The 26,004-nt window shown below is 39.4% G+C and overlaps 1 protein-coding gene across 14 annotated transcripts in view; it reads right to left on the reverse strand.

Moving 5' to 3' along the window:
* Positions 1 to 45: 45 nt before the first annotated feature.
* Positions 46 to 26,004, reverse strand: part of celf1 (cugbp, Elav-like family member 1) — a 50,440-nt gene continuing 24,481 nt past the window's right edge. For 7 of the 14 annotated variants that reach the window (XM_069172867.1, XM_069172866.1, XM_069172859.1 and 4 more), the window contains 11 exons: positions 19,168 to 19,216; positions 17,834 to 17,968; positions 16,033 to 16,112; positions 15,696 to 15,857; positions 15,510 to 15,579; positions 13,273 to 13,392; positions 11,569 to 11,682; positions 11,297 to 11,482; positions 10,205 to 10,225; positions 8,931 to 9,074; positions 46 to 7,214 (listed from right to left, as the gene is read on the reverse strand). In XM_069172867.1, coding sequence (XP_069028968.1) covers positions 7,087 to 7,214; positions 8,931 to 9,074; positions 10,205 to 10,225; positions 11,297 to 11,482; positions 11,569 to 11,682; positions 13,273 to 13,392; positions 15,510 to 15,579; positions 15,696 to 15,857; positions 16,033 to 16,112; positions 17,834 to 17,968; positions 19,168 to 19,216 — 1,209 coding nt within the window. In that variant the 3' untranslated portion in view covers positions 46 to 7,086. The remainder of the gene's footprint in view (positions 7,215 to 8,930; positions 9,075 to 10,204; positions 10,226 to 11,296; positions 11,483 to 11,568; positions 11,683 to 13,272; positions 13,393 to 15,509; positions 15,580 to 15,695; positions 15,858 to 16,032; positions 16,113 to 17,833; positions 17,969 to 19,167; positions 19,217 to 26,004) is intronic. The other 7 variants (XM_069172865.1, XM_069172873.1, XM_069172864.1 and 4 more) reach the window with 5 other exon arrangements.

The following is a 26,004-nucleotide window of genomic DNA, read 5'->3' on the forward strand; positions in this document are numbered from 1 at the left end:
TACAATTAGTTGGACCGACCAAACAAATCCAAAAGAGAAGGGGAATACTGATTGTGCAAAATATTTGGCACACGTTTATTAATCAAATTCAACTTCACACAAACCAGATCAAGACTTTCAGTGCAGATATAAAAAACAAAAACAAAAAAAAACATGCATCCTAAATATATTGTGACAAAATGATCTCTTGTGGGTTTTTGTGTCTGATTCTGTGCAGAAAAAAAAAGAAGCCAAGCGTGATTGGAAAGTAAAAACGGATTTCTTTACCGCTGGTATTAAACGTTACTTCCTGACAATATCACTCAGATGGGAACCCGAAGGATGAATCCTTGGCTAGTCTAGCAGAAAAAAAATACAAATACAAATGTCCAACAACATTTGATCACTAAGTTGCTTGAAATGTTCTTTTAACTTATGGGACACACACCGGCACTCACACACAACATCGTCTTCAGATACAGCAGCTGCTTTCCCGTAGAAACAACAAACCCAGAGGACAGGTGCGCTGGAGACACTGCTCCGCAACACAGGAGAGGAAATCAAACTCATGTAAACTGATTCTGTAGAAATCTAGTGGTTACATCAGTAAGCTCTAGAAAAATAAATATTCTGTTTTACTCGTAATAACTGAACGAATGATTTGAGCTTTCGAACATGTTCGGTAGCAGTATCTCTAGCGCCCACGCCAGCGGCACAGCAAGACATCGTTGGGGGAAAAAACATCCAAAACAAAACCTGCCGAAGATTCAATGTCAAAAACACAAGGTCAAACGTGAAATCTGAAACATCAGAGAAGCGCAGACGACAAGGACTGGACGATGAACTGTGACGGCACATCAACATGCTAGGAGCAAACAGGAAGAGATCTGGAAAAAACAAAAGGGGAAGAAACACAACAGGGAGACAAAACTAGGTTAAACAGCAAATGGAAAAACAGACAGAAGACAGAAAAGGAAACCAAGAATGAACATTTCTGTTTTGCGGTCAAATCTAAATGCTCAACGGTCGGTGTCGAGGGGGCACATGCTACCAAATTCCGGTGGATGGCAACGGAAACAAACACAAACGGATGTCAGCCTCGGTAAAACTCGACCTCGCACAGGATTAGTGACAACATGCAGGCGACAGCCAGTGTCCAAGGTTGTCGGTCCTGCACGGTCCTGCGGGACACTACCATCAAAACATTTCTGTGAGCCCTAAAACGCTCCGTACCACACCTCCAACTTCATCCGCTCTAAAATGATTGGCAGATGGAAATTCTATAATATTCGAGGTGCTCTAACCACATGTGGTGAAAACCTGAAAGTGAGTTGCAGCGATCCTTCCAAACATGTGACCTTGAAGGAACGGCCCGTAAAAAACAATATTAATAATGGTAGTGGAGTTTACAAAGATGAGAGGTGATGGAGGTCAAAGAGGACAAGCAGGTCCTGATCACTCAACTCGGTTTAACAGCGCAAACCAAGCATGATGTCATCATAATCTAAGTTAGTATTATTGTATAAAAACACATGGTGCTTGCTAATGTTTCTGACCCGTTTTAATCATTCAAATCCAACATGACACAAACTCAAAACACAAAAGGTGAAATAAAATGACAAAAATGATTTTGAATACATTTGAAGAGGAGACAAGTAAGGAGTCACCGAGGAACCGGGAGTAGAGGATGGAGAGAGAAATGAACAGAAATAACATCATGTTGAAGGCAGCAATACATTCAACTTCTCTCATGAAATTCTTAAGTCAATAAAAAGTTTCCCGTATGTCATTTGCTAAATTCACTCTTCCAGATTAGTGTTCTGGAGGTCCATCGGAAAATAATCCCTCATTAATTATTAAATAAGATTTAAAAAGCTGTGTTTTTGGGGGCGTGTCTGTTTGATTGACAGGCCTGTGGTGCAGTCAGGTTACAGCTATCGGTGGGTGGGACGTAGTATCGTCAGGTTTCCAATCAGATCGGTCAGATCCACCGCTTCTTCCTATGCAATACTGTTTGACAGATTATTTAGACTATTGCTTACTGACATGGGTTTCTCGCCATCATTATCCAGTTTTAGCAATCCAAACGTCTAAAAGCACATGTGTAGATTAGGGAAATAAACATTTTTGGGTCATGCTCAGTTTTTGGACCTCTGTATATATCACCCTGCATACAGCCAAGTTTTTGAATGAAGTTATGTTTGATCAGTGATTCCCAAAGTTGGGTTGGTATACCGCTGGTAGTCAGGGATGGGCTGCTGAGACCAAACCTACGCCCTGGCAATGTAACATCCTTTTACAGCGGAAATCAAAGTATTTGAAAAGCTATACATTTTTATTTTTTCTTCCGGCTCTGTGCTTCATCAAATTTTAATTTAAAGATATATATTCAGCAATTGTCAGGTTGAAGCACATTTGCGCTTCAAAGAAGGAAGCAGTGTATTTGGCTAAAACTAAAAACATAAGAAGCAAAGAGCTGGTTGAAAATACCTGTCTACCAAGTTTGATTATAGTGCCATCATCTGGCCAATTGTAGTCATATTAGTTGTACAGCTAGCTAAAGAAAATGACGAACAGATTTTCCACCTTCTAATAACTTGAAGTGACGACATTCAACGTGCAAAACTGGTATATTTTTGTCTTTTTATGCTTAAAACAGTCAAAATGTTGGTGATGAAATTCTGAAAACAAAATAAAAAATCTGACATCATTCTGATGATGGATGAAGTTTGATCAAACAGTACAAATCACAAATAAATATTGACTATCACTGCAGACTCCCTGTTTGACCAAACTGAACCCCGTTGACAACCCGTGATGTCGAGTATCCATGAACGTGTTTGAACGTAGACTGAAGGAGATATAGATAACTATGTTAGATATTTTTGCATATTTTGAAGACTATAGTGTGATGACTTTTGAATTGACCACATGTTGCAGCGGGCCAAAGTTTTGTCCCAATAACAGTTGATGTGGTGAAAACATTTCAGCGCTGTGGCAGAAGTATGAAGTCCAAACTGTAACTAGCACGAAATTCATTGCGTTTTGATGTAAACCTACTTAAAGCTGAGACTTGGAACTTTAACGTGGTGTCCGTCTTTTAATTTAAAAATCAAATCTGTGAAAACACAAGAGCCTGAAGAACACAAAAATGTGTATCTCACCCAAAACTTTAGACTGAAACACTCCTGTGTTGCAAATAACAACTTTTCGTGGTTGTTGACTAAAACAAACATTTGACTCCATGCCTGGCTTTTAATAAATTGGTATCGAGCAGTTTTTCTGTCTTTAAATTAAAGTAATTGTGTCTGCCTGTGTGTGTGTGTGTGTGTGTGTGTGTGTGTGTGTGTGTGTGTGTGTGTGTGTGTGTGTGTTCATATATAGAATTGGAGTTAAACCCATAACAACGCAGCTGGTTTGGCTTTGACCAAAAAGTCCCTGAAACATATGTTTTTGAAAATAAATGCTTTTGTGTGCAATATATAAAAGCACGAACATAACATGAGGTTCACAGTACAATATTACACCAAACACACTATGGCATTCAACTTATTTATCATAAAAAAAAATAATCTTGGCACCCTGGATTTGCCCATATCACACATAATTGTACGATGGCTGTCCCGGCCACAATATTTGCACTTAGACCTGGAATCAGTTTTAAAACTGATTCTGGGATTAGAAATATGCTCAGTACTTCATCTTGTGCATATGATGGCTATTTATTCATATAGAAAGACAAGACCAAGAGGCACATGTTGAAAATTGACTTTTAGAATAAGCTAAGTCCATGTGTTTCTGGAAAATGAGTGATTTATTTCAATGAAGGCATGTATGACATAGAGTCCGTGGTGGCACTGAGGGATCCTTGATACACAGTTCATGCCACATTGACATGTAGTACACATCACCAAAAGGAAACAGGCAAAAACAGGATACACACCAGGAGATAAAATGGAGTTGCAGACTTCACATTTGTCTTTCAAAGCGATTTCAATTCAGATAAATAATTAAGGCAATAAATAGCTCCCCACACACACACGGGAAGTATAAAACCTATATAAAAATAGAAAAGGCATAATAGTTTAAATATACATCTCAACATTTGACTTGCTTCGAAGCTATATATATAAAAACATGGTTTTCTGGAAGCAACTAACAGGTTTCTCTTGAGGAATTTAAATGAATTCTCCAATAACACAAGATATCAAGTGAGAGACACGTGGTGTGGACTTCAATAAAATAGCTAGCTGCTAACTAGCAGGAAATCAGCAGCGGGTTGTTGATACATTTATAGAACCATGTTTCCCAAAAAAATTGGGACACTGTAAAATGTAAATAAAAACAGAGCGTGATGATTTGCAAATGATGTAAACCCATATTTAATTTCAAATAGAACAAAATACAACATATCAAATGTTGAAACTGGGAAATTACATTATTTTATTAAAAAAAAATAAGTGCTTATTTTAAGTTTGATGCCACCAATACAGTTCAAAAAAGTTGGGACAGGGTCAACAAAAGACTGGAAACGTTGTGTAAAGCTAAAAAAAAACAAAAAAAAAACAGTGAAACATCTCACAACTAATTAGGTTACCTGGCAACAGATCAGTAACATGATTGGGTATAAAAAGATGATTTCAGAGAGGCGGTGTCTCAGCAGTGAAGATGGGGAGAGGTCCACCACTCTGTGAAAGACTTTGTGGGAAAATAGTGAAACAATCTAAAAATAATGTTCCTCAACGTAAAACTACAAAGAATTAGTGGATTTCATCATCTACGGTTCATAATATCATGAAAAGATTCAGAGAATCTGGAGAAATCTCTGAACACAAAGGACAAGGCTGAAAACCAATATTGGATGGTGGTGATCTTCGGGCCCTCAGGCAGCACTGCATTAAAAACACACTATTCTGGAGCGGAAATCACTGCATGGGCTCAGAAACACTTGTGAAAACCATCGTCTGTGAACACAGTTCATCGCTGCGTCCACAAATGCAGGTTAAAACTCTCCAAAGAAGAAACCAGATAGAAACATGATCCAGAAACACCGCCGCCTTCTCTGGACCGAGATCATTGAAGATGGACTGAGGTGAAGTGGAAAACTGTCCTGAGGTCTGATGGATCACAATCTGAGATTCTGTTTGGAAATCATGGAAATCTTGTTATCAGCTCAGTTCTAAAGCCAGCATCTGTGATGGTTTCAGCAGAACAACGTCCAACCACATTCTGCACGTATTCCAACAGCATGGCTCCGTAGTAGAAGAGTCCGCTGATAAACTGGCCTCCTGCAGTCCAGACCTGTCAATCATTGAAAACTTTTGGTGCATCATGAAATAAAACTGAGCAGCTAAAATGCTATATCAGCCAAGAATTGGACAACATTTCACTTTCAAAACAGCAACTAGCTTGTTTACCGAGTGTTGTAAAAAAGAAGAGGTGATGCAACCCAGTGGTAAACATGACCCTGTCCCACAAACGTGTTGCTGGCAAATTAAAAAAATGAGTGTATTTTTCATAAAACAATATGATTTCCCAGTTTCAACATTTAATATGATATCTTCGTTCTGTTTTCAATTGAATGTGCTGACATGATTTGCAAATCATCGCATTCTGTTATTATGTACATTTTACACAGCGTCACAACTTTTTGGGAAATGGGGTTGTACAAAATGCCTAGTTTCAGAGTAGAAATAAACTAAAACCATAAATTGGGTTCATAAAAAGCATTATATCTGCATCAGACCGACTCTTGGGTGAGTGGAATAAGCCTGCGAAGTTCGGTTTTATTGTCAAAGTTCACAGTATTGCTATTTACAGCTGACAGTTTGGCTGCACGGCCCACATCAGCTCGGCCTCTAACCTGCCACTCAGGAAACATCTATATTTAAATGCAGTTTCAACAGCATTAAAAAAAAAAAAAGGTCTTACTAATCTCCAGATAAAGAAAAAAGCACAATAAATACAATGAGTAGACTTGTTTGACAGGAGGATGAAGAAATCAATTCCAGCCAATGATTGTGTACTACACAAACCATATGCAGACGTGTAGCCAGCCACCTGAGGCCACTTAACTGTTGTAAGCTACGCAACAGCTGCTACACCCAGACGACACATCAAATATGATCAAGCATTAGTGCGACGTCGTTAGATGTAACGCAGGAAAAACAAGTGACGGTCCTGAGCACAAATCTCAAAGGAGCACACGTAACAGCTCTTCCCTCCCCGTCCCAGAGGTAACGTGAGGTTGTGATTAGGAGTCGAACCCGACTTCAGTGACTTCAGCTCGGAGTTAAAATAACCAGAGAACGAGAACACCATGTTCACTGCACGAACAGACTTCTTAACTTTTAGCGTAGCCACTGATTTAGACTCTTTCCCTCGTAACACTGACGCTCACATTTTATAAACAGAGTATGTCTAAGTGCCATTTGTTTTTTTGGTGGAACTCCTCCTTTGGGACAAATGGACCCTCTGTACCCTTCAATCTCAAACTAATTTTAGTGTTTATCACATACATTGTCTCCATTTCAAAGAGATAATGCAGACACCCAATTCAAAAGTAGGAAAAAAAACCACATCTGCTTTGGGAAATGTAAAAAAACCTTGTAATGATTTAGTTTTTTTCAGAATCAAATGTAAACATGTCTTTTTCCAGCTGCTGCCTGCTTTGAGAAGCTTTTTATGATGAGTGTGGGTGGAAGTGGAAAGGGAAAGTTATTTGGGAAGTAAGAAACATGCATTTGGCACCCAATGATCAATGTGCAACAAATGTTAACAATCAACTCAACTCATTATCTACCACAGCAAACGGACACCATTTTAACTTCGAATAAAATAGACCTGTATCTCGTATTTTGTTAAAACGAAACCAAAGTGCATGAAGCACAAAAGAACACAAGGAGAATACAGTCAGGCCTGAAATCTCTCACATGTATCTTCATGTGTTTCCTTTGCCTGTACATGTTATAATGACCAGGAGAGGCAGTGAAGCAGGCCTGTCAATGCACAGACATGTTTCTGAGTGGACCAGTCTTACTTGGTAATTCGTACTCCACTTACCATGACACCACCCTGCCTAGCTACGTCTGCAGTGCTTCAGCACCGTCAGTAGGGCTTGCTGTCATTCTTTGAGCGCTTCAGCTGCACCTTCAGCCTTTTCATACCAATCTGGAAACCATTCATCGACTGGATGGCTGCCTGTGACGACACCGGGTTGTCGTAGCTCACGAAGCCTGGAGAAATACAAAACACTCAGAATAGTTCCAACCAACTTTCTCATAGTTTCCTCAAAAAATTTGCAATATTGCAATAACAAAAATTATTGCAAAAACATCCCTCCCAATCCTTTCTACAATCACCACTCACTCCTTACCGCCTTTTAAGAACAAAAGTCCCTCCATCATGTCTCAACACAGAAACATTACCTGTGGCTGCATGCACACCGTTTTCATTTGGAATCATTTCGACTGATGATTTCGTGTCAACTGTTCTGGTGTTTAAATGCACCGGCGTATTTAATCAGAACGCCTGTGTGACGTGCAAACGTGATGTGTAATTGATCTGATTTATCGCCTTATTTTTCCCCACCCGTCCCTAGACTGCTTTTGATTGGCTGATATTGTTACCCGAACCGTCTCAGCAAACAAATGCTGAGTGCTAGCCATTAAGAACCAGAGTAGGACGGGTCCTCACAGAAGACAAATGGGAATAAAATATGATGGGACATCTGTAGTCTTCTCAGCAAAGTATTTTGCCATTATTGTCTTGCTGTTAATCAAAGCCAGATGTCCATAACAAGGCATGCTAGGTGTCCAATAATGTTCAGTACTTTAGCAGTTTGGGTTTAAAAATAAACTCAGCTGGGGTCCAGTTCAGCGTGGAGGTGCTGGTTGCCTATTTATTAAAGTTTATAAATATAAAACCTGTCATATGTCTAAATCGTGGCCTGTTTTGCACGACTTGCAGTGTTGCAGTGTACAGGTGCTTTCCTCGGTTTGGAGACGGCGTGGGTGCCTGTGAAGGACTGTGCGGGCAAATAGGGCATCAATCTGAGAAAAATGTTTCTAAATGTCAAATTGTCAAAAGAATTGGAGGATTTCATTATCCACGGTACTTAATATCATTAAAATACAGAGTCCTCCAGGCTAAAGAGGAGAGGGACCATCCAGCTTGTTATCAGTGCGCAGTTCAAAAGCCTGTATCCGTCCCGTCCGGGTGCTACACTGGCCTGCCTGCAGTCCAGACCTGTCACCCATTGAAAACACTGGTGCATCATAAAAACATAACAGAGGAGACCCCGAACTGTTGAGCAGCAGAAATCCTGTACCATGCTGTATCAGGGACAACATTTCACTTTCGAAACTCTAGCAACTGGTCTGCTCATTTCCCAAATGTTTGCAGAGTGTTGTTAAGAGAAGAAATGATGCAACACATGCCTGTCCCCATTTTTTTTAAATCAAATTTGGCATCAAATTCAAAATGAGCACATATTTTCCTAGAAAGAGAATAAAATGTCAAGGATTCAACATTTGATATGTTGTATTTGTTCTATTTTCAATTAAATATCAGTTTACATGATTTGTAAATGATCACATTCGGTTTTTACTTACATTTTACACAGTGCGCCACTTTTTTGGGAACAAGGTTGTGTGCTCTTTGTCTGTCACATGACTGATCTTATTGCTCCCAAATAACCGAGCCAATCAGTGAATCACGACAACAATACTTCAGTAGAGGACAAAGCAGCTGGGTAAAGGCCAACAAATACTGGAAGAATCAATGACACTAAATAGTCAATTAATGTATACGTATTCACCCTGGCTCCACATACCTGTTTTTGGAATGAAAAATTTGGGGAGCATTTAATTAAATTGGGGGCTGTTCGAACATTTTATTGATCATGTTATTTAAAAGGACAAAACATGAAACAGTATTTGGCCTGAACTCACCAAAACACTTGCTGAGGTTTGTCTGTTTATCAATGAAGACTTTTGCAGAGATGACATTTCCGAAGGGCATAAACATCTGGAGCAGGTCCTGGTCTCCAAACTCCTGGGGCAGGTGGTAAATGAACAAGTTCGCACCTTCTGGACCTGCCAATCAAAGAGTACGTTTTTATCAGTTATACAAAGGTTGTTTTTCACAATTTGACTCCAAATACGATTGTGATGAACTAAAAATGTTTAGCAAATTAAACAGTATGACATAGAGCCTCTGAGAGCTCATGTAGTACAAAAAACTGTGGTCAAAACAAACAAACTATGGAATTAATTTATGCAAATTAGTAAACAGAGTGCAAAGATTGCTTATCAGCTCCAGCAGTCACATAGATAATGTCATTTTGAGTTGTTTTGTCAGACTTTTTTTTTTGTTTTACCAGCATAAATAAACACCAGCAGCTCCTTTAAACGTAGGAGCAGATGCCTGCACTCAACTTAACTTTCTTTATTCACTCCTTTTAACTATCTATATCCATTCAATCTCACAGCACAGCTGCTCCGACCTGTAAACTGGTGCTTGTGTTTACTTTGTCTATGTCAAGTCATAAAATTATTATAATATTTTATTTTTTCTGTAGTTTGGCAGAATGGTCAAAATTTTACTCATCAACAAATACATTTTTACTATCTGACGACAGAAACTGAAAATAATCTATAAATTGTAAATGTATTGTGAATCCGACTTCATCCTGCATTATAACAAAATATTATTATTATTATATTATTATTATCACAGCAGGTGAACCAGTCCATGCCTCCTCTCCTTCCTACACTTAAAAGCAGCCTGAAAAAAAAACATTAAATGCAGTTTAGAATTTTTGTTGTTGTTGTAATTCACAGTAAATACAGACTTTTATTTACATCTGTATGTGAATTTCACACAAATTATAATATATTCAACTTTTATATAAGTTACATCAGGAATGGAAGAGGTCCCAAAATTCAATCTGTGCTCACGGTTTGCCAATGCAAATTTTTACATTCATATTTTCTGTCTAACAAATGACCCTCGTAGACTTTATTCTATCAAATAAGACATTCATTATAAAGAAAAAAAAACTAAACAATATCAAACAAATGGGCTGAAAATATCTGAGAAGTATGGCTATTATTAAGACACAGACAAGGAAAAGCATTGTGTTATGGACTGGATCTGGTTTCAAAGTGTAAATGTTGACATTATGATCTGAGGCCATGTCAGAGAGAAGGTGGTGACGTCTTACCGGTGCCGCGCCTGTTGCTGGCTGAAGCAGCGGATTTAAAAAAAGACAGTCCTTAGATTAAAACACAGCACACACACGTCACACTTGCCAACATCAGTAGTTTAAGCTTAAATGCATAACTCATTTTGTGAGGAACCTGGGACTTTATTATAAACCCTAGGTTTATTTCACTACCTCCACTTTTAAGCTCATATCTTGGTCATAATAGGGGCGAACCCTTCATGCTATATTTTGTTTATTTCAGGACTGTCTAGGCAATCCAGATCTTTCATCATTTCTTTGATAATACTTGTATCAACTTTCTATATTAGATATTAAATCTTGTGAAATTGTTATTTTGTGTCTCACCATAAAATATTGCCAGTAGAGATATATTTTTATCATTGAGTAGAGAATGTTCTCTGGAATCTGTCAATATCTGAACTACCTTTGTGGGACACTCTATGACTTCGTAATTTGAGTGCCTGACGTAAAATAAATGTCCTGAATGACTGTGGGTGGCCAGAGGCCCAAACCAGGGCCACACACTCAGGGACACGCCCCTGTGATATGTATGTATGTAGTAGAAGAGTCCAGGGGCTAGACTGGCTTCCTGCAGTCCAGACCTGGCACCCACTGAAAACACTGGGCGCATAACGGAGCGAACCCTGAACTGTTGAGCAGCTGAAATCCTGTGTCAGGTAAGAACTGGACAAAACTCCAGCAAATAAATAAATACATAAATAAATAAATCCATCCATCCATCCATCCATCATCCATCCATCCATCCACCCACCCACCTACCTACCTACCTACCTACCTACTTCTGTAACTTTGCCTCTGCTGTTCCTTTCAATAGGCTGTAGCAGCCTATTGACGTTTTTTGGTTTCTCTGGGTGTCAATTTAAGTGAAAACTGGACTAAATTGGACTGAAGAAAGAAATACTTTAAAACATACAGTACAAAAAAAAACTACACGATCATGCAGTGGATCTTTGGTTACAATAATTATCACCCAACTCCTCGTGCTCTCCTCACAGTCCATAAAATTCTTTAGTCATCTGTATTTTTTGTTTCATCTCCTGTTTTCTGATCCCAGCATTCAGAACCCACCTTCCTTTTGGCTGCCTGCAGCGGATACGTTCTGCTGGGACAGCAGGCTCTGGTTGTACAGGCTGGGGAGGGCAGCAGCAGCATACTGCTGGATGCCTGAGTAGGCCTGACTTAGTGCCTCCATTGTATTTCCTGAGCCGTTAGACAGACCTCCAGAGCTAAGGCTGCCATTCAGTGCTGCCATGCCTGCATCGCAAGAAAACACAAGCTCTTATTACTCATCCAATCAAAAGAATGTTTTAAACGGTGCAAGTCCAGCTTTGGGTTCTTACCTGCCAGGGAGCCCATGTTGAGGCCAGCTCCAGCACTAGCAGCCAAAGACTGCAGGGCTCCCAAAGAAGCCATGGGGTTCACTGAGGAGTTGTTGCTGGAGGTGGGGGAGGAGCCTGCTTGGGGAACATATAATGTTAAAAGTATACAAAATAGGGATGCACAATGTACAATACCAGTCAAAAGTTTGGACACACCTTCAGGGGCTTTTTTTTTTTTTTTTTCATTATTTTCACTATACTCTTGGCATTCTCTGAATTGCTTCATTAGGTAGTCACCTGGAATTAGGGCTGGGCGATAAAGACCAAAAATTATATCTCCGTATTTTTTGGCTGAATGGCGATACCATGATATATAGATCTTGGTATTTTCTATAAATTGGGTTAAATGTTCATTTTCAAGTCAATGCTGTACATGACATCTTCTCCATGCGTCACCATGGAAACGGACACCATCCATTCTTCATCTCACATGGTACAGATGAAAAATGGTCTTGTGTCCATGCTTTGTACTTTTTCTTCTTTTAATCACATTGGTCTCCTTCAGTTTTAGTTTCTTTGTAGAAGTTCTCATTTATCGCTCAACCTTTGCAACCGTGAATGTTGAAATGTGTCTGAACTCTAGGAAGTACTGATGTGAGCTGTAATCTGAGGTGCTGTTGGACATTTCTGAAGTCAGTAACTCTAATGAAGTTACGCTCTGCAGTAGCGGTGACTCTTGGTCCTCCTCTCCTTCTTTTAACTTCCTTTTCCATTCATGATGAATCGTAGTTTCTTCTTCGTCGAGCAGTTCTTGACAAACAATTTATAATCTCAAGAAATCCCACCAATAAATGGCCGGTGAATTAAAACCTATTCCAAATGACTACCTCATGAAGCTGGTTAAGATACAGACAACATAAACACATATTTAATGTAACAGCAGACCTTAATTATCTAGAAATTGAGCCCAAGACAAGGCAGCCCCCTCCAGGTACTTCAGGTAGAAGGAGGCAGGACAACAGGGAGATGATGATTTAACCGTCTTAAATTGTGGGCTTCAGTAGTTATAGTTAACCGTTATTAATATTATATTTCTGTAGCCTTCAAATGCTTGAGAATAAAGAGGGAAGGTCTGGCGTTAGTTTATATAAAGAAAATAAACTATGACAAATCATTGCCACAAATAATTAAAAAAATACATGAATGAGTGCTCTATTTCTTGAGATAAAAGCTCTCAAAAATGTTGTTGTTTCAGAGAAATTAACTTAAACATATCTTCCACTTCACATTCTTGTAATTTCAGTTATCATGTCAGTTTTGGCTACAATGAGCAGCTAATTATCCCTTAGCATGTTTGGACCTAAAATTCCAAATAATAACAAACACAATAGGAAATATATAAGACAAAATTATGTTACATTTTTACAGTTACTGTCAGACTGTCACAAAAATTTCAGTTAATGATCCACATCATCAAAATGAAGACTGGGTAGAAAAACAAGAACTAAAGTTTGAATTGAAAATATCTTTTTTTTTTTAAATTTCTTGACATATTTATAGAGCTTATAGAAATATATATTCATATTTGTTTGCACAGATGCTTAAGAGAGTTGAATTTGTGAAGCTGAGATGTTCCAGTTGTGTTGGCTCACATACCAGGAAGCCTTACCGTGTATACCTTGACAATCTTACAATACTGTAGTTGGAATTTTTTTTTTTGTGTACCTGAGCTTGTTAGCGCACTTAGCGGGCTGCTAGATGTCGTCATGGCGCTGGAGCCTGTTGGTGAACCGGTGGCGGTTGCTGCTGCTGCTAAAGCAGCCAGGTTCTGCATGGCGTTAAGACCTGACAGACACGCGTATATAGTCAAGTTCAAGACTCCTTCTTCTGACCAATACTGTATACAAAAAATATATACCAGCACATTTTCTCCACTGAAATTTGCTGGATGTGAGGATGGATTTAAGAGGAATAACAAAGGGGCCATAAGTTCTGGTGTTCTTGTCGCAGCCAACAATACATATTTATATATTCAAATCTTACTCTTCAAGCCTTCACACAATGCTGGTTAAGGCGCTCGCAGCCAGATAAACCTCTCTGTATTTCACAGTATATGAAGATTTTAAATCTGGTGTTCCCACACTGGACAGATAAATGCACAATGCCAACACTTCTACACTTTCATCGAGTTAGGATGGTGAAACAAGCCATTTTATGGCAGTTGTGACACAAAAGAATTTGTCGCCTTGATATTTAATGTAGATACAGTGGTGTGAAAAAGTGTTTGTCCCCTTCCTGATTTCTTATTTTTTTGCATGTTTGTCACACTTAAATGTTTCAGATCATCAAACAAATTTAAATATTAGTCAAAGATAACACAAGTAAACACAAAATGCAGTTTTTAAATCAAGGTTTTTATTATTAAGGGAGAAAAAAAATCCAAACCCACATGGCCCTGTGTGAAAGTGTTTGCCCCCTAAACCTAATAACTGGTTGGGCCACCCTTAGCAGCAACAACTGCGATCAAGCGTTTGCGATAACTCGTAATGAGTCTTTTACAGCGCTGTGGAGGAATTTTGGCCCACTCATCTTTGCAGTGTTGTTGTAATTCAGCCACATTGGAGGGTTTTCGAGCACAAACCGCCTTTTTAAGGTCATGCCACAGTATCTCAATAGGATTCAGGTCAGGACTTTGACTAGGCCACTCCAAAGTCTTCATTTTGTTTTTCCTCAGCCATTCAGAGGTGGACTTGCTGGTGTGTTTTGGATCATTGTCCTGCTGCAAAACCCAAGTTGGCTTCAGCTTGAGGTCACGAACAGATGGCCGGACATTCTCCTTCAGGATTTTTTGGTAGACAGTAGAATTCATGGTTCCATTTATCACAGCAAGTCTTCCAGGTCCTGAAGCAGCAAAACAGCCCCAGACCATCACACTACCACCACCATATTTTACTGTTGGTATGATGTTCTTTTTCTGAAATGCGGTGTTACTTTTACGCCAGATGTAATGGGACACACACCTTCCAAAAAGTTCAACTTTTGTCTCGTCAGTCCACAGAGTATTTTCCTAAAAGTCTTGGGGATCATCAAGATGTTTTCTGGCAAAAATGAGATGAGCCTTAATGTTCTCTTTGCTCAGCAGTGGTTTTCGTCTTGGAACTCTGCCATGCAGGCCATTTTTGCCCAGTCTCTTTCTTATGGTGGAGTCATGAACACTGACCTTAACTGAGGCAAGTGAGGCCTGCAGTTCTTTTAATGTTGTTGTGGGGTCTTTTGTGACCTCTCGGATGAGTCGTCGCTGCGCTCTTGGGGTAATTTTGGTCGGCCGGCCACTCCTGGGAAGGTTCACCACTGTTCCATGTTTTCTCCATTTGTGGATAATGGCTCTCACTGTGGTTCGCTGGAGTCCCAAAGCTTTAGAAATGGCTTTAGAACCTTTTCCAGACTGATAGATCTCAATTACTTTCTTTCTCATTTGTTCCTGAATTTCTTTGGATCTCGGCATGATGTCTAGCTTTTGAAGATCTTTTGGTCTACTTCACTTCACTTTGTCAGGCAGGTCCTATTTAAGTGATTTCTTGATTGAGAACAGGTGTGGCAGTAATCAGGCCTGGGTGTGGCTCGAGAAATTGAACTCAGGTGTGATAAACCACAGTTAAGTTATGTTTTAACAGGAGGGGGCAAACACTTTTTCACACAGGGCCATGTGGGTTTGGATTGTTTTTCTCCCTTAATAATAAAAACCTTCATTTAAAAACTGCATTTTGTGTTTACTTGTGTTATCTTTGACTAATATTTAAATTTGTTTGATGATCTGAAACATTTAAGTGTGACAGACATGCAAAAAAAAATTGGAAATCAAGAAGGGGTCAAACACTTTTTCACACCACTGTATAAAGTGTGTGTGTGTGTGTGTGTGTGTGTGTGTGTGTGTGTGTGTGTGTGTGTGTGTGTGTGTGTACCTGAAACAGGGTGCAGGTTGTTCAGTGCATTCCCTGTGGAGGCCGACTGCTGCAGCAACTGTAGGTAGAGCTGAAGCCACGAGGAAAAACACAAGCGACAACAAAGTTCAAACGAAAGTTGCTTCGTCGACAGGCTGATTGTTACACTTTGAATAAACACACGTTGCGCTATGAATACACACTCACTGCTAGGTACTGCGGCCCCAGGCTGTTGAGCCCGGTGAGATTCCCCCACATGGAAGCAGCACTGAGTTGCTGCATCTGCTGCTGCAGCTGTTGGGCCATGCGCTTCTGCTCCTTGTCCTTCTGGGTGTCCGCAAACTTTACCACGATGGGCGATGAACAGCCCTGAAAACACACGAGGGAAATTCAAGTCAAATAAATACCAATATGTTTAAAAAAAAATCTGCTGCTTTCAATAATGATAAACTGGGCGACCTTGGTAATATTTCAACAGTCCACCAATTCTGAAATCAAGCTCACTAACAATGTAAAAAAATTTAAAAAATAAAGTAAATTTTACCTCCATAGTCTGGGACTGGTGCATGGACTTGATGGCTGACTGGGCCATTTGTCTAGCTGTGAATGTCACGAATGCACAACCTGAAAGAGAGAAACACAATGTAATGTATCATATCATATCATATCTATCATATCATATCATATCTATCATATCATATCATATCATATCATATCATATCATATTATATCATATTATATCCTAACATTATATCATAACACATCATATATCATATCATGTGATATCATATATTATATCATCATCATATTGTATCATATATTATATCATATCATATATCATATCATGACACATCATACTACATCATAACACATCATATTATATCATAACACATCATATATCATATCATAACACATATATCATATCACATCACATCACATTTTATGAATCATATCATGTCATGTCATATCATAGACATATTTCTCGGAGGAAAATTTTGAGTTCCTCAACTTTTTCTTTCAACTTTTATACCTTTTCATTGTTCTTTTATGATTTTTCTGTCTCTACACCGAAGCATGTTGAATAAACTGTCAGATGAGTTGGATGTTTTCTGCAGAGGTCCAACCCGGCCCATCCCTGATCAATCTGTCTGGTTCTGAGATGCTTGTTCTTTCAGCAGGTTCTGAATCTCCGTCAGAGGGACCGTTGGGTGCCGGGTCTCCTCACTGACCAAGAACCTCCCTGCTCAGGTAGGTCAACTCTATAAAGAGTAATAGTGGTTTGAAGTTTGACGCCGCTGAGCTAACTCTAAGCTTTAGAAATGATCTGTGCCTCAACATAGTTTTAATGTGAAGTTCTACAAACACATTCTGGCTTTTTGTCGGGACATGCAGTGTGAATTGTTGGTTGTTTTATACACTAATTTTTTTTTTTTTTTTTTTTTAAATGTTACCAGTTTCGTTTTTCATTTAAGTGTCTAAAACTTTAGTTAGTCATTTAGTTAGTTTTAGATGGTTTTTTTTAGAAACCTGTTCAGCTGAAAACTACGGTTTGAGCCAAGCGGCAACCAGCAGTGACGTCACCCGTTTGTTCGTGAACGGCCGTAAAGAACCCTCGAGTTCAGAATTTGGCCGGCGCCATCTAGCTAGTTTGGAGTTGTTTGGAGCAGGAAGTGACCATATTTGGGCGAGCTGGGGAGGAGCGAGCGGTGGATCTGACTGATCTGATTGGAACTCTGGTGAAACTACGTCCCACCCACCGATATCCGTAATCTGACTGTGCCACAGTCAATCAAACAGATACGGCTTTTTGAAGCTTATTTTATAATTAATGATGGAATTACTTTCAGATAGACGACCAGAACACTAATCTAAAACAGTGAATTTAGCGAATGACATACAGGAAACTTGTAAAAAAAAATTGTTGATTGAGAATTTGAATGGGGGTCAATGGAAACTAGTGCTTTTTGGAGCCGACCTCTAGCGGCACTCGGTGGAATTGCAGTTTAAGGCACTTCCGCATTGGCCTCATTTTTCGAAGCTGGAAGCTACGAACACTTTTTATGCAGTCAACGAGTTTGAACCTGGTGAAAGTGTACCAAAGATTCTGCAGACCCGGACAGCTAAACTGCTGAAAACTGAAAGAGGAGAGGAAGCCCATTCACATTGTCACATTATTTTCATATTGTCATTTGATTAATTGTTAGAATTGAATACCTACATTAAATAATGAACATTCAGTTTTGTCAAATAAAAAATAGGCAACCACAAAAGAATTACACTGTCTATTTAATACAAAAGAATTGATGATTTTGTCTGTTTAAAGCACGTTCGTTGTTATGCCTTACCACGGCTGAGTCCATCGGGACCTCGAAGGATCCGACACTCCTCTATCTGTCCATACGGTGCGAACATCAGTCTGATGTCATTCTCATTACACTTCTTGGAGATCATTCCAATAAACAGCTTTCTGTCCTCCACTGCTGTATTCAACAAAACACAACAATAAACACCCGTCAAGATAAATGCTGCTTTATATATACATTTATATGCATGTGTAATTCTGCCCCAGCTTACATGTATGACATCCATGTGTCATTAGTTACAGGACAAAACCTCTGACAGCTAAGCTGTGTGATGCTTAAAGAATAGGTTCAGAGTTTTCCCAAGTATTTCCTAAAACAACACTCAGGTGCACATTAGCATCAACACTGAAACAGGGTTTGCTTACTATGATGGTTCCTCCAGTTCAGTGGTTCCTGCTTAAGCCTTCCTACAGGAATTCAAGTTAGTCTTTACGGGGATAAATCAATGAGTTCCGAGACTAACGCTCGTGCACAGAGCACAGCATTGTGACGTGCACGGAGTAGGAGAAAGATATAACCCTGACGAGAAACTGGTACAAATTTTGTCGCTCGATCATCATCAGTTCCTGAGTTACACGTTTTTTTTAAGGGTTCGTCTGCGTTTACGCACCTGAAAGTTGAGCAGAGAGCACAACATCAAAAGTTTGTGAATTTTTGGGGAAGCGGAAGAAGTTGCAGGAAACCAAATCCGGTGAGTAGCAGTAGCAGGGAGCGGCAATCGTGTTGTTGAGGGTGAGAAACTTGCGCATTTCCGTTGCGCTGTGAGCATCATGTTGGAGAGCCAAAGTGCCATCGCTGCATTGCCGCAACCCTCCTGAAGCATTGTAATGGTCTCTGTTGCCAATTTCCAGAGTTCGCCACAACATTTTGACGTATGCCCTCTGGCCACGTCCACGGAGAATTCACTAAATCCACTATTCACAAAAACCTGTGTAACTCAGGAACTAACGATGATCAAGCGATTAAATTTCTTCCAGTTACTCGTAACGTTTTCACACTTTTCTCCTGCCTTGGATTTTATTGATCTTCCCTCGTATACATACTGAGCCACAACTATCCACCAAATATGTTGTCATTAACTCACCGGCTGGTGCGAGAACAGCTCAGACAAATGGCGTTTTGACAGTTCACCGGTTTCATTACATTAACAAATATAATTAGGACTGTTTTGAGCAAAGACCTTTACTTGGGTTATCATTATCATTAGCAAAGGAAATAACACAAAGTTGTCTGCTAGTAGCAAAAGGACAAAAGAAGAAAGTGGAGAATATTGAGAAAGAACCAGAGAAGAAAGTAAAATGCTAAAACTTCCTTACCATTATTTTTCTCACTGTCAGCTGGCTTCATCTGGATTGGATGGTGCATCTGAACAAGGCAATAAATAAGACATTAGTACTCATTACACACATTTTTGGATGCTTTTACATGTATGGTTGTAAACACCTATGTACAGTGGATACGGAAAGTATTCAGACCCCTTTAAATTTTTCACTCTTTGTTTCATTGCAGCCATTTGCTAAAATAAAAAAAAGTTCATTTTATTTCTCATTAATGTACACTCAGCACCCCATGTTGACAGAAAAAAAATAGAAATGTAGAAATTTGTGCAAATTTATTAAAAAAGAAAAACTGAAATATCACATGATCATAAGTATTTAGACCCTTTGCTGTGACACTCATATTTAACTCACATGCTGTCCATTTCTTCTGATCCTCCTTGAAATGGTTCTACTCCTTCATTGGAGTCCAGCTGTGTTGAATTAAACTGATTGGACTTGATTAGGAAAGGCACACACCTGTCTATATAAGACCTTACAGCTCACAGTGCATGTCAGAGCAAATGAGAATCATGAGGTCGAAGGAACTGTCCAAGGAGCTCAGAGACAGAATTGTGGCAAGGCACAGATCTGGCCAAGGTTACAAAATAATTTCTGCAGCACTCAAGGTTCCTAAGAGCACAGTGGCCTCCATAATCCTTAAATGGAAGAAGTTTGGGACGACCAGAACTCTTCCTAGACCTGGCCGTCCAGCCAAACTGAGCAATCGTGGGAGAAGAGCCTTGGTGAGAGAGGTAAAGAAGAACCCAAAGATCACTGTGGCTGAGCTCCAGAGATGCAGTAGGGAGATGGGAGAAAGTTCCACAAAGTCAACTATCACTGCAGCCCTCCACCAGTCGGGGCTTTATGGCAGAGTGGCCCGACGGAAGCCTCTCCTCAGTGCAAGACATATGAAAGCCCGCATAGAGTTTGCCAAAAAACACATGAAGGACTCCCAGACTATGAGAAATAAGATTCTCTGGTCTGATGAGACCAAGATTGAACTTTTTGGCGTTAATTCTAAGCGGTATGTGTGGAGAAAACCAGGCACTGCTCATCACCTGCCCAATACAATCCCAACAGTGAAACATGGTGGCAGCATCATGCTATGGGGGTGTTTTTCAGCTGCAGGGACAGGACGACTGGTTGCAATTGAAGGAAAGATGAATGCGGCCAAGTACAGAGATATCCTGGAAGAAAACCTCTTCCAGAGTGCTCTGGACCTCAGACTGGGCCGAAGGTTCACCTTCCAACAAGACAATGACCCTAAGCACACAGCTAAAATAACAAAGGAGTGGCTTCGGAACAACTCTGTGACCATTCTTGACTGGCCCAGCCAGAGCCCTGACCTAAACCCAATTGAGCATCTCTGTAGAGACCTGAAAATGGCTGTCCACCAACGTTCACCATCCAACCTGACGGAACTGGAGAGGATCTGCAAGGAAGAATGGCAGAGGATCCCCAAATCCAGGTGTGAAAAGCTTGTTGCATCATTCCCAAGAAGACTCATGGCTGTACTAGCTCAAAAGGGTGCTTCTACTCAATACTGAGCAAAAGTCTGAATACTTATGACCATGTGATATTTCAGTTTTTCTTTTTTAATAAATTTGCACAAATTTCTACATTTCAGTTTTTTTCTGTCAAGATGGGGTGCTGAGTGTACATTAATGAGAAATAAAATGAACTTTTTTGATTTTAGCAAATGGCTGCAATGAAACAAAGAGTGAAAAATTAAAGGGGTCTGAATACTTTCCGTACCCACTGTACATCCCATGGTAATGGTTGACTTTTTGATTCGATTCTCTCTAAGAGTCTGTTGAGCCTCGTCTTCCTTTAGCTGTCGGTAGTAATGACTTCACATTTGTCTTCAAAAATTTTATTGTAACTATTAGGAAAAAAATGCATCTTGCCCAACGCTGCCACAGATGCATTGTTAAGTACAGTGGCTTTGGAAACGTCTGTCAGACTTGATTTATACGATGCAGAGTGCTTCTCTCTGATAGATCTTCCTGTGTCCTCAACAATTGCTTCATTCTAAACCATCAACAGGTCTTTTAGACAGTTCTTTTATAAAGTGTAGGAAATTTAATAAAAAAAAAAAAACATTTTGGTCAGAACCGCATGCAATTGTTTTATGAAAAATATATGATCATTTTGAATTTGATGCCAGCAACACGTCTCAGAAAAGTTGCATTACCTCTTCTTTTAACAACACTATGTAAATGTTTGAGAGGCCAGTTGCTTACGTTTTTAAAGTGAAATCTGGTCCCATTCTTGCCTAACAGGATTTTAGCTGCTCAACAGTTCAGGCTCTCCTTTGTCGTATTTTTCATTTCATGATGCGCCAAATTTATTAAATGGCTGAAAGTTCTGGACTGCAGGAGGCCAGTTTATAACAGACTCTTCCACAACAGAGCCGTGCAGTTGAAAAACATGCAGAATGCAGTTTTGCTTGAATAAGTAAGACCTTCCCTGAAAGAGACGTTGTCTGGATGGCAGCATATGTTGCTCCAAAACCTGAATATATCATTCAGCATTAATGCTTCCTTCCAGATGTTCAAGCTACCCATGCCATGCATCCCTGTACCATCACATGTGCTGGCTTTTTAACTGAGCTGATAACAAGCTGGATGGTTCCTCTCCTCTTTAACCTGGAGGATGCAACATCCATGATTTCCAAACAGAATCTCAGATTGTGATCCATCAGACCTCAGGACAGTTTTCCACTTCACCTCAGTCCATCTTCAATGATCTCGGTCCAGAGAAGGTGGCGGTGTTTCTGGATCATGTTTCTATCTGGTTTCTTCTTCGGAGAGTTTTAACCTGCATTTGTGGACGCAGCGATGAACTGTGTTCACAGACGATGGTTTTTCAGTGTTTCTGAGCCCAGACAAGGTTATCTACTATAGAATTGTGTCTATTTTTAATGCAGTGCTTCCAGAGGTCCCGAAGATCACGACCATCCAATGTTGATTTCCTTCCTTGTCAACTTTTCCAGTCTTTTGTTGCCCCTGTCATAACCTGAGATGTGTTGCGAGCATCAAATTCAAACTCAGCATATATTTTTCATAAAACAATATTTGTATTTCAGGTTTTTTTTTATCTTCAAATAAATATGGGGTTATGTGATTTGCAAATCATTACATTCAGTTTTTATTCACATTTTACACAGCGTCCCAACTTTTTTGGAAACGTGGTTGTAGAATACGATCTCCATGTGAGTATTCATGTTTTTATTTAGCTCTTAACAGCCCTCTTATTTGTGTAATGCATAAGTTAGAAGATACATTTAAAACATCCTCACTACAAGTGTGGGATTGCCTGGTGTCAGCCAAATACTGTAACAGAGTTACGTATGTACCTAATGTCATTAATGCTATATGTGTGAGTGTGTGCTGGAGATGAAAATCAAAATTAAAGAAAACTTAACCTGGCGATTCAAAGTGCTTTACAGAAGAAAAATAATACAATACAAATATAGTTGTAATAAATAATGATTGGGGTTGGAGGAAATTGTAAGCAGTTGAATGCTTCTTGTTTTAATTCACCAGAAGCATGTGAAAGTAAACCACAAGCACACATTGCAACATTGTTGGCAGGCGGGATTTAGCCAGCAGGGGATTTAAACCCTGAACCTTTGGAACCTGAAGGAGATTTACAGATTGCTCCACTGGAGACGTGCTTTTTTCCAACCTTTTAACAAACATAAATAATCATAATAATAATAATAATAATAATAATTAAATAATATTAATTGAACACAGACTGTGCACAAAAACAAAAGGCCCTTTCTTACGACTAAAGGTCGTCAAAACAAATGTAACATATTCGTCAGGACCACATTTCCTTCACTTGTGATTTGTCTGGTTGTTCCAGTTTTTCCGGTCAGCCAGCAAATGGTTTGCTTTGATAATTAGAGAAGTTGAAGAGCCTTGCTGACTGTGAATGAGGAGTTACTTTTGCTGATAATGCAAATTTGGTCTCGAAAGACTTACTTTATGCATTTATATCTTTATTGGCAGACATATTGCAGGGATAGCTTGAATTCCATTAATTATTGCGATCGCAACAAATAAAGGCTGTGAAAATGACGTTTTTAAAAAATGTTGGGAATTATTTTTCTGAAATTCTCAGGTTTTAATAATGTTTTCAAACAATACCTAAGGTTGTGGAAGTCTTTTTTACAAGGCTTATTAGGTATTTTCCATGCTCTATATTACTTCCATATTAGATCTAATCAATCTATCTTTATTAACAGGTATATTAGTATACCATTATATACTTACTTTTTGGAAGTCTTTTTTACAAGGCTTATTAGGTCTTTTCCATGCTCTATATTACTTCCGTATTAGATCTAATCAATCTATCTTTATTAACAAGTATATTAGTATACCATTATATACCACAGGATTTTAAGGTTGCTGTAATTAAAACGGTCCTTAAAAAGCCTGCTCTTGATGAAGGTCTTTTAAGCAGCTGTAGACCTATATCCAACATCCTATATTTCAAAATGTATATATCTTTATATGCGTGTGTTTTGATACACCGTTGCAATCAAGTCATTTACTAAAAAGGTCTATTTTGGTGATGCTTGCTTTGTTTGCGTGTGGTGAGCCCACTCTCAACCTCATTAAGTTGCACTCTAACACAGAAAGCAGTGTGAGTAAAGTAAATAAAGGCGGAGAATTAAAAATCTCTATTCACAGGCACGTTTTAATTGGTGGCACGAGTTTGATGCCGAGGCTCCACATTATATGACGCAATTATCAGCTGAGAATCATTGGAGCAATTATGTCATTTTTAAATTCATCAACCAATGAAATCCTGGCGACTGACATGCTATCCTTCCCATAATTTGTACACAATATTTGGCTATCCGTTATGTTCCCTGTAACTTTCAGTCCCATCCCCTGATTTGTTGTCCACTAGCTCTAAAGATTATAAAGAAGTCATGAGTACAATGCGTTCAAGAAATCAAAGAAATGACACTCTTAAAGGCGCAATTTGTAAGAATCCCATTTCTTTGTACATTAGGGGGCGTTAGTGAGTCATTGTAGCGTACAGCAGTCTGCAAACGCTCTGAACCACGTATCAACAAACTAAACATATCATTGCTCACAGAAACATTATACAGAAGCGAACTATGTAAAGAAATTCTAACCCTGGGTCGGAAAATAACGTGACGGATTTTCTCACGGGTTAATGCCTCGCAACAGCTACCATCAGAAACGTAGTGAGTTCAGCATCAAACTATCAAACAGCTGTTGATTGATGATGACTCTTGTTCTGCCTCTGTTTTGCCAAAACATTCAACAATTATTGTGTATTAAGTTTTCGAGAAGTTAGAATAAACCACTTCTACTTCTGATGTTGGACTGAGGGCAAACCTTATGCTAGTGACTCAATGTACCATCCTGTGGTACAACGTGGTATAATGAGTAGTACTCAGCTGTCTCTGACAAAACATCAACTACTATTTCTACACATACTGTGATAGGTCTACTACATTTTTGAATGCTATAAATTAAACATCTTACAGATTGCCCCTTGAAAGAGGAGATACCAATTTTAATATGGAGTACAAGCTGTGTGACAAATGATTATTATTCAATTTGAAACCACAGATCAAATAATGAATGATAAGTAAGTTTATTCAACATAGCACCTTTCACGGATTAAGTCACAAAGGGCTTCACAACAGAAATAACAGCAGAATACAACCATATTAAAAGCAACTAACAACCACAGAACACAACAACAGACCACTGAAATACAAGCACTAGATATCATGAGGTGAGACAAAGGCCGATCTGAAAAGATCGTCAACAGACACTGCCGAACGTACATCAAGGGGAAAAGCGTTCCAGAGTCGGAGCAACTATTTCAAAATCACCTTTTGTTTTTAAATGGGTGCGCGGGACAGTAAGGCCAGTAAGCCCCGATCAGAAGACCTAAGTGACCTACTGGTTGTACGATGATGGAGCAGGTCACTTATATACTCCGGGGCCCGAACATGGAGGAGTCTATAAGTAAGAACAAGGACTTTGAACTGGGTCCTGAACCTGATGTGAAACCGGTGAAGGGAGGATCAAATGGGGCTGACGTGAGTCATCCTGCTGGAGCTGGTTAAGAGCCTCACAGCAGAGTTTTGGACCGGCTGTGGACAGTCCAGAGACAACTTGCTGAGGCAGGTGAACAGAGATCTTATAGAACCACATCATCCTGACAGATCTTATAGAACCACATCATCCTGACAGAGATCTAATAGAACCACATCATCCTGATAGACCTTATAGAACCACATCATCCTGACAGATCTTTTATAACCGCATCATCCTGACAGATCTTATAGAACCGCATCATCCTGACAGAGATCTAATAGAACCACATCATCCTGACAGAGATCTAATAGAACCACATCATCCTGATAGACCTTATAGAACCACATCATCCTGACAGATCTTTTATAACCACATCATCCTGACAGATCTTATAGAACCACATCATCCTGACAGATCTTATAGAACCACATCATCCTGACAGATCTTGTAGAACCACATCATCCTGACAGAGATCTAATAGAATCACATCATCCTGATAGATCTTATAGAACCACATCATCTTGACACAGATCTTGTAGAACCACATCATCCTGATTGATCTTATAGCCACATCATCCTGACAGATATAATAGAACCACATCATCCTGACAGATCTTGTAGAACCACATCATCCTGACAGAGATCTAATAGAACCACATCATCCTGATAGATCTTATAGAACCACATCATCCTGATTGATCTTATAGCCACATCATCCTGACAGAGATCTTCTCTC

Source organism: Embiotoca jacksoni, unplaced genomic scaffold (genome assembly GCF_022577435.1).
Source record: "Embiotoca jacksoni isolate LCO1_2020_lvr unplaced genomic scaffold, fEmbJac1.0.p SCAF_56, whole genome shotgun sequence".
Taxonomy (NCBI): Eukaryota; Metazoa; Chordata; class Actinopteri; family Embiotocidae; genus Embiotoca; species Embiotoca jacksoni.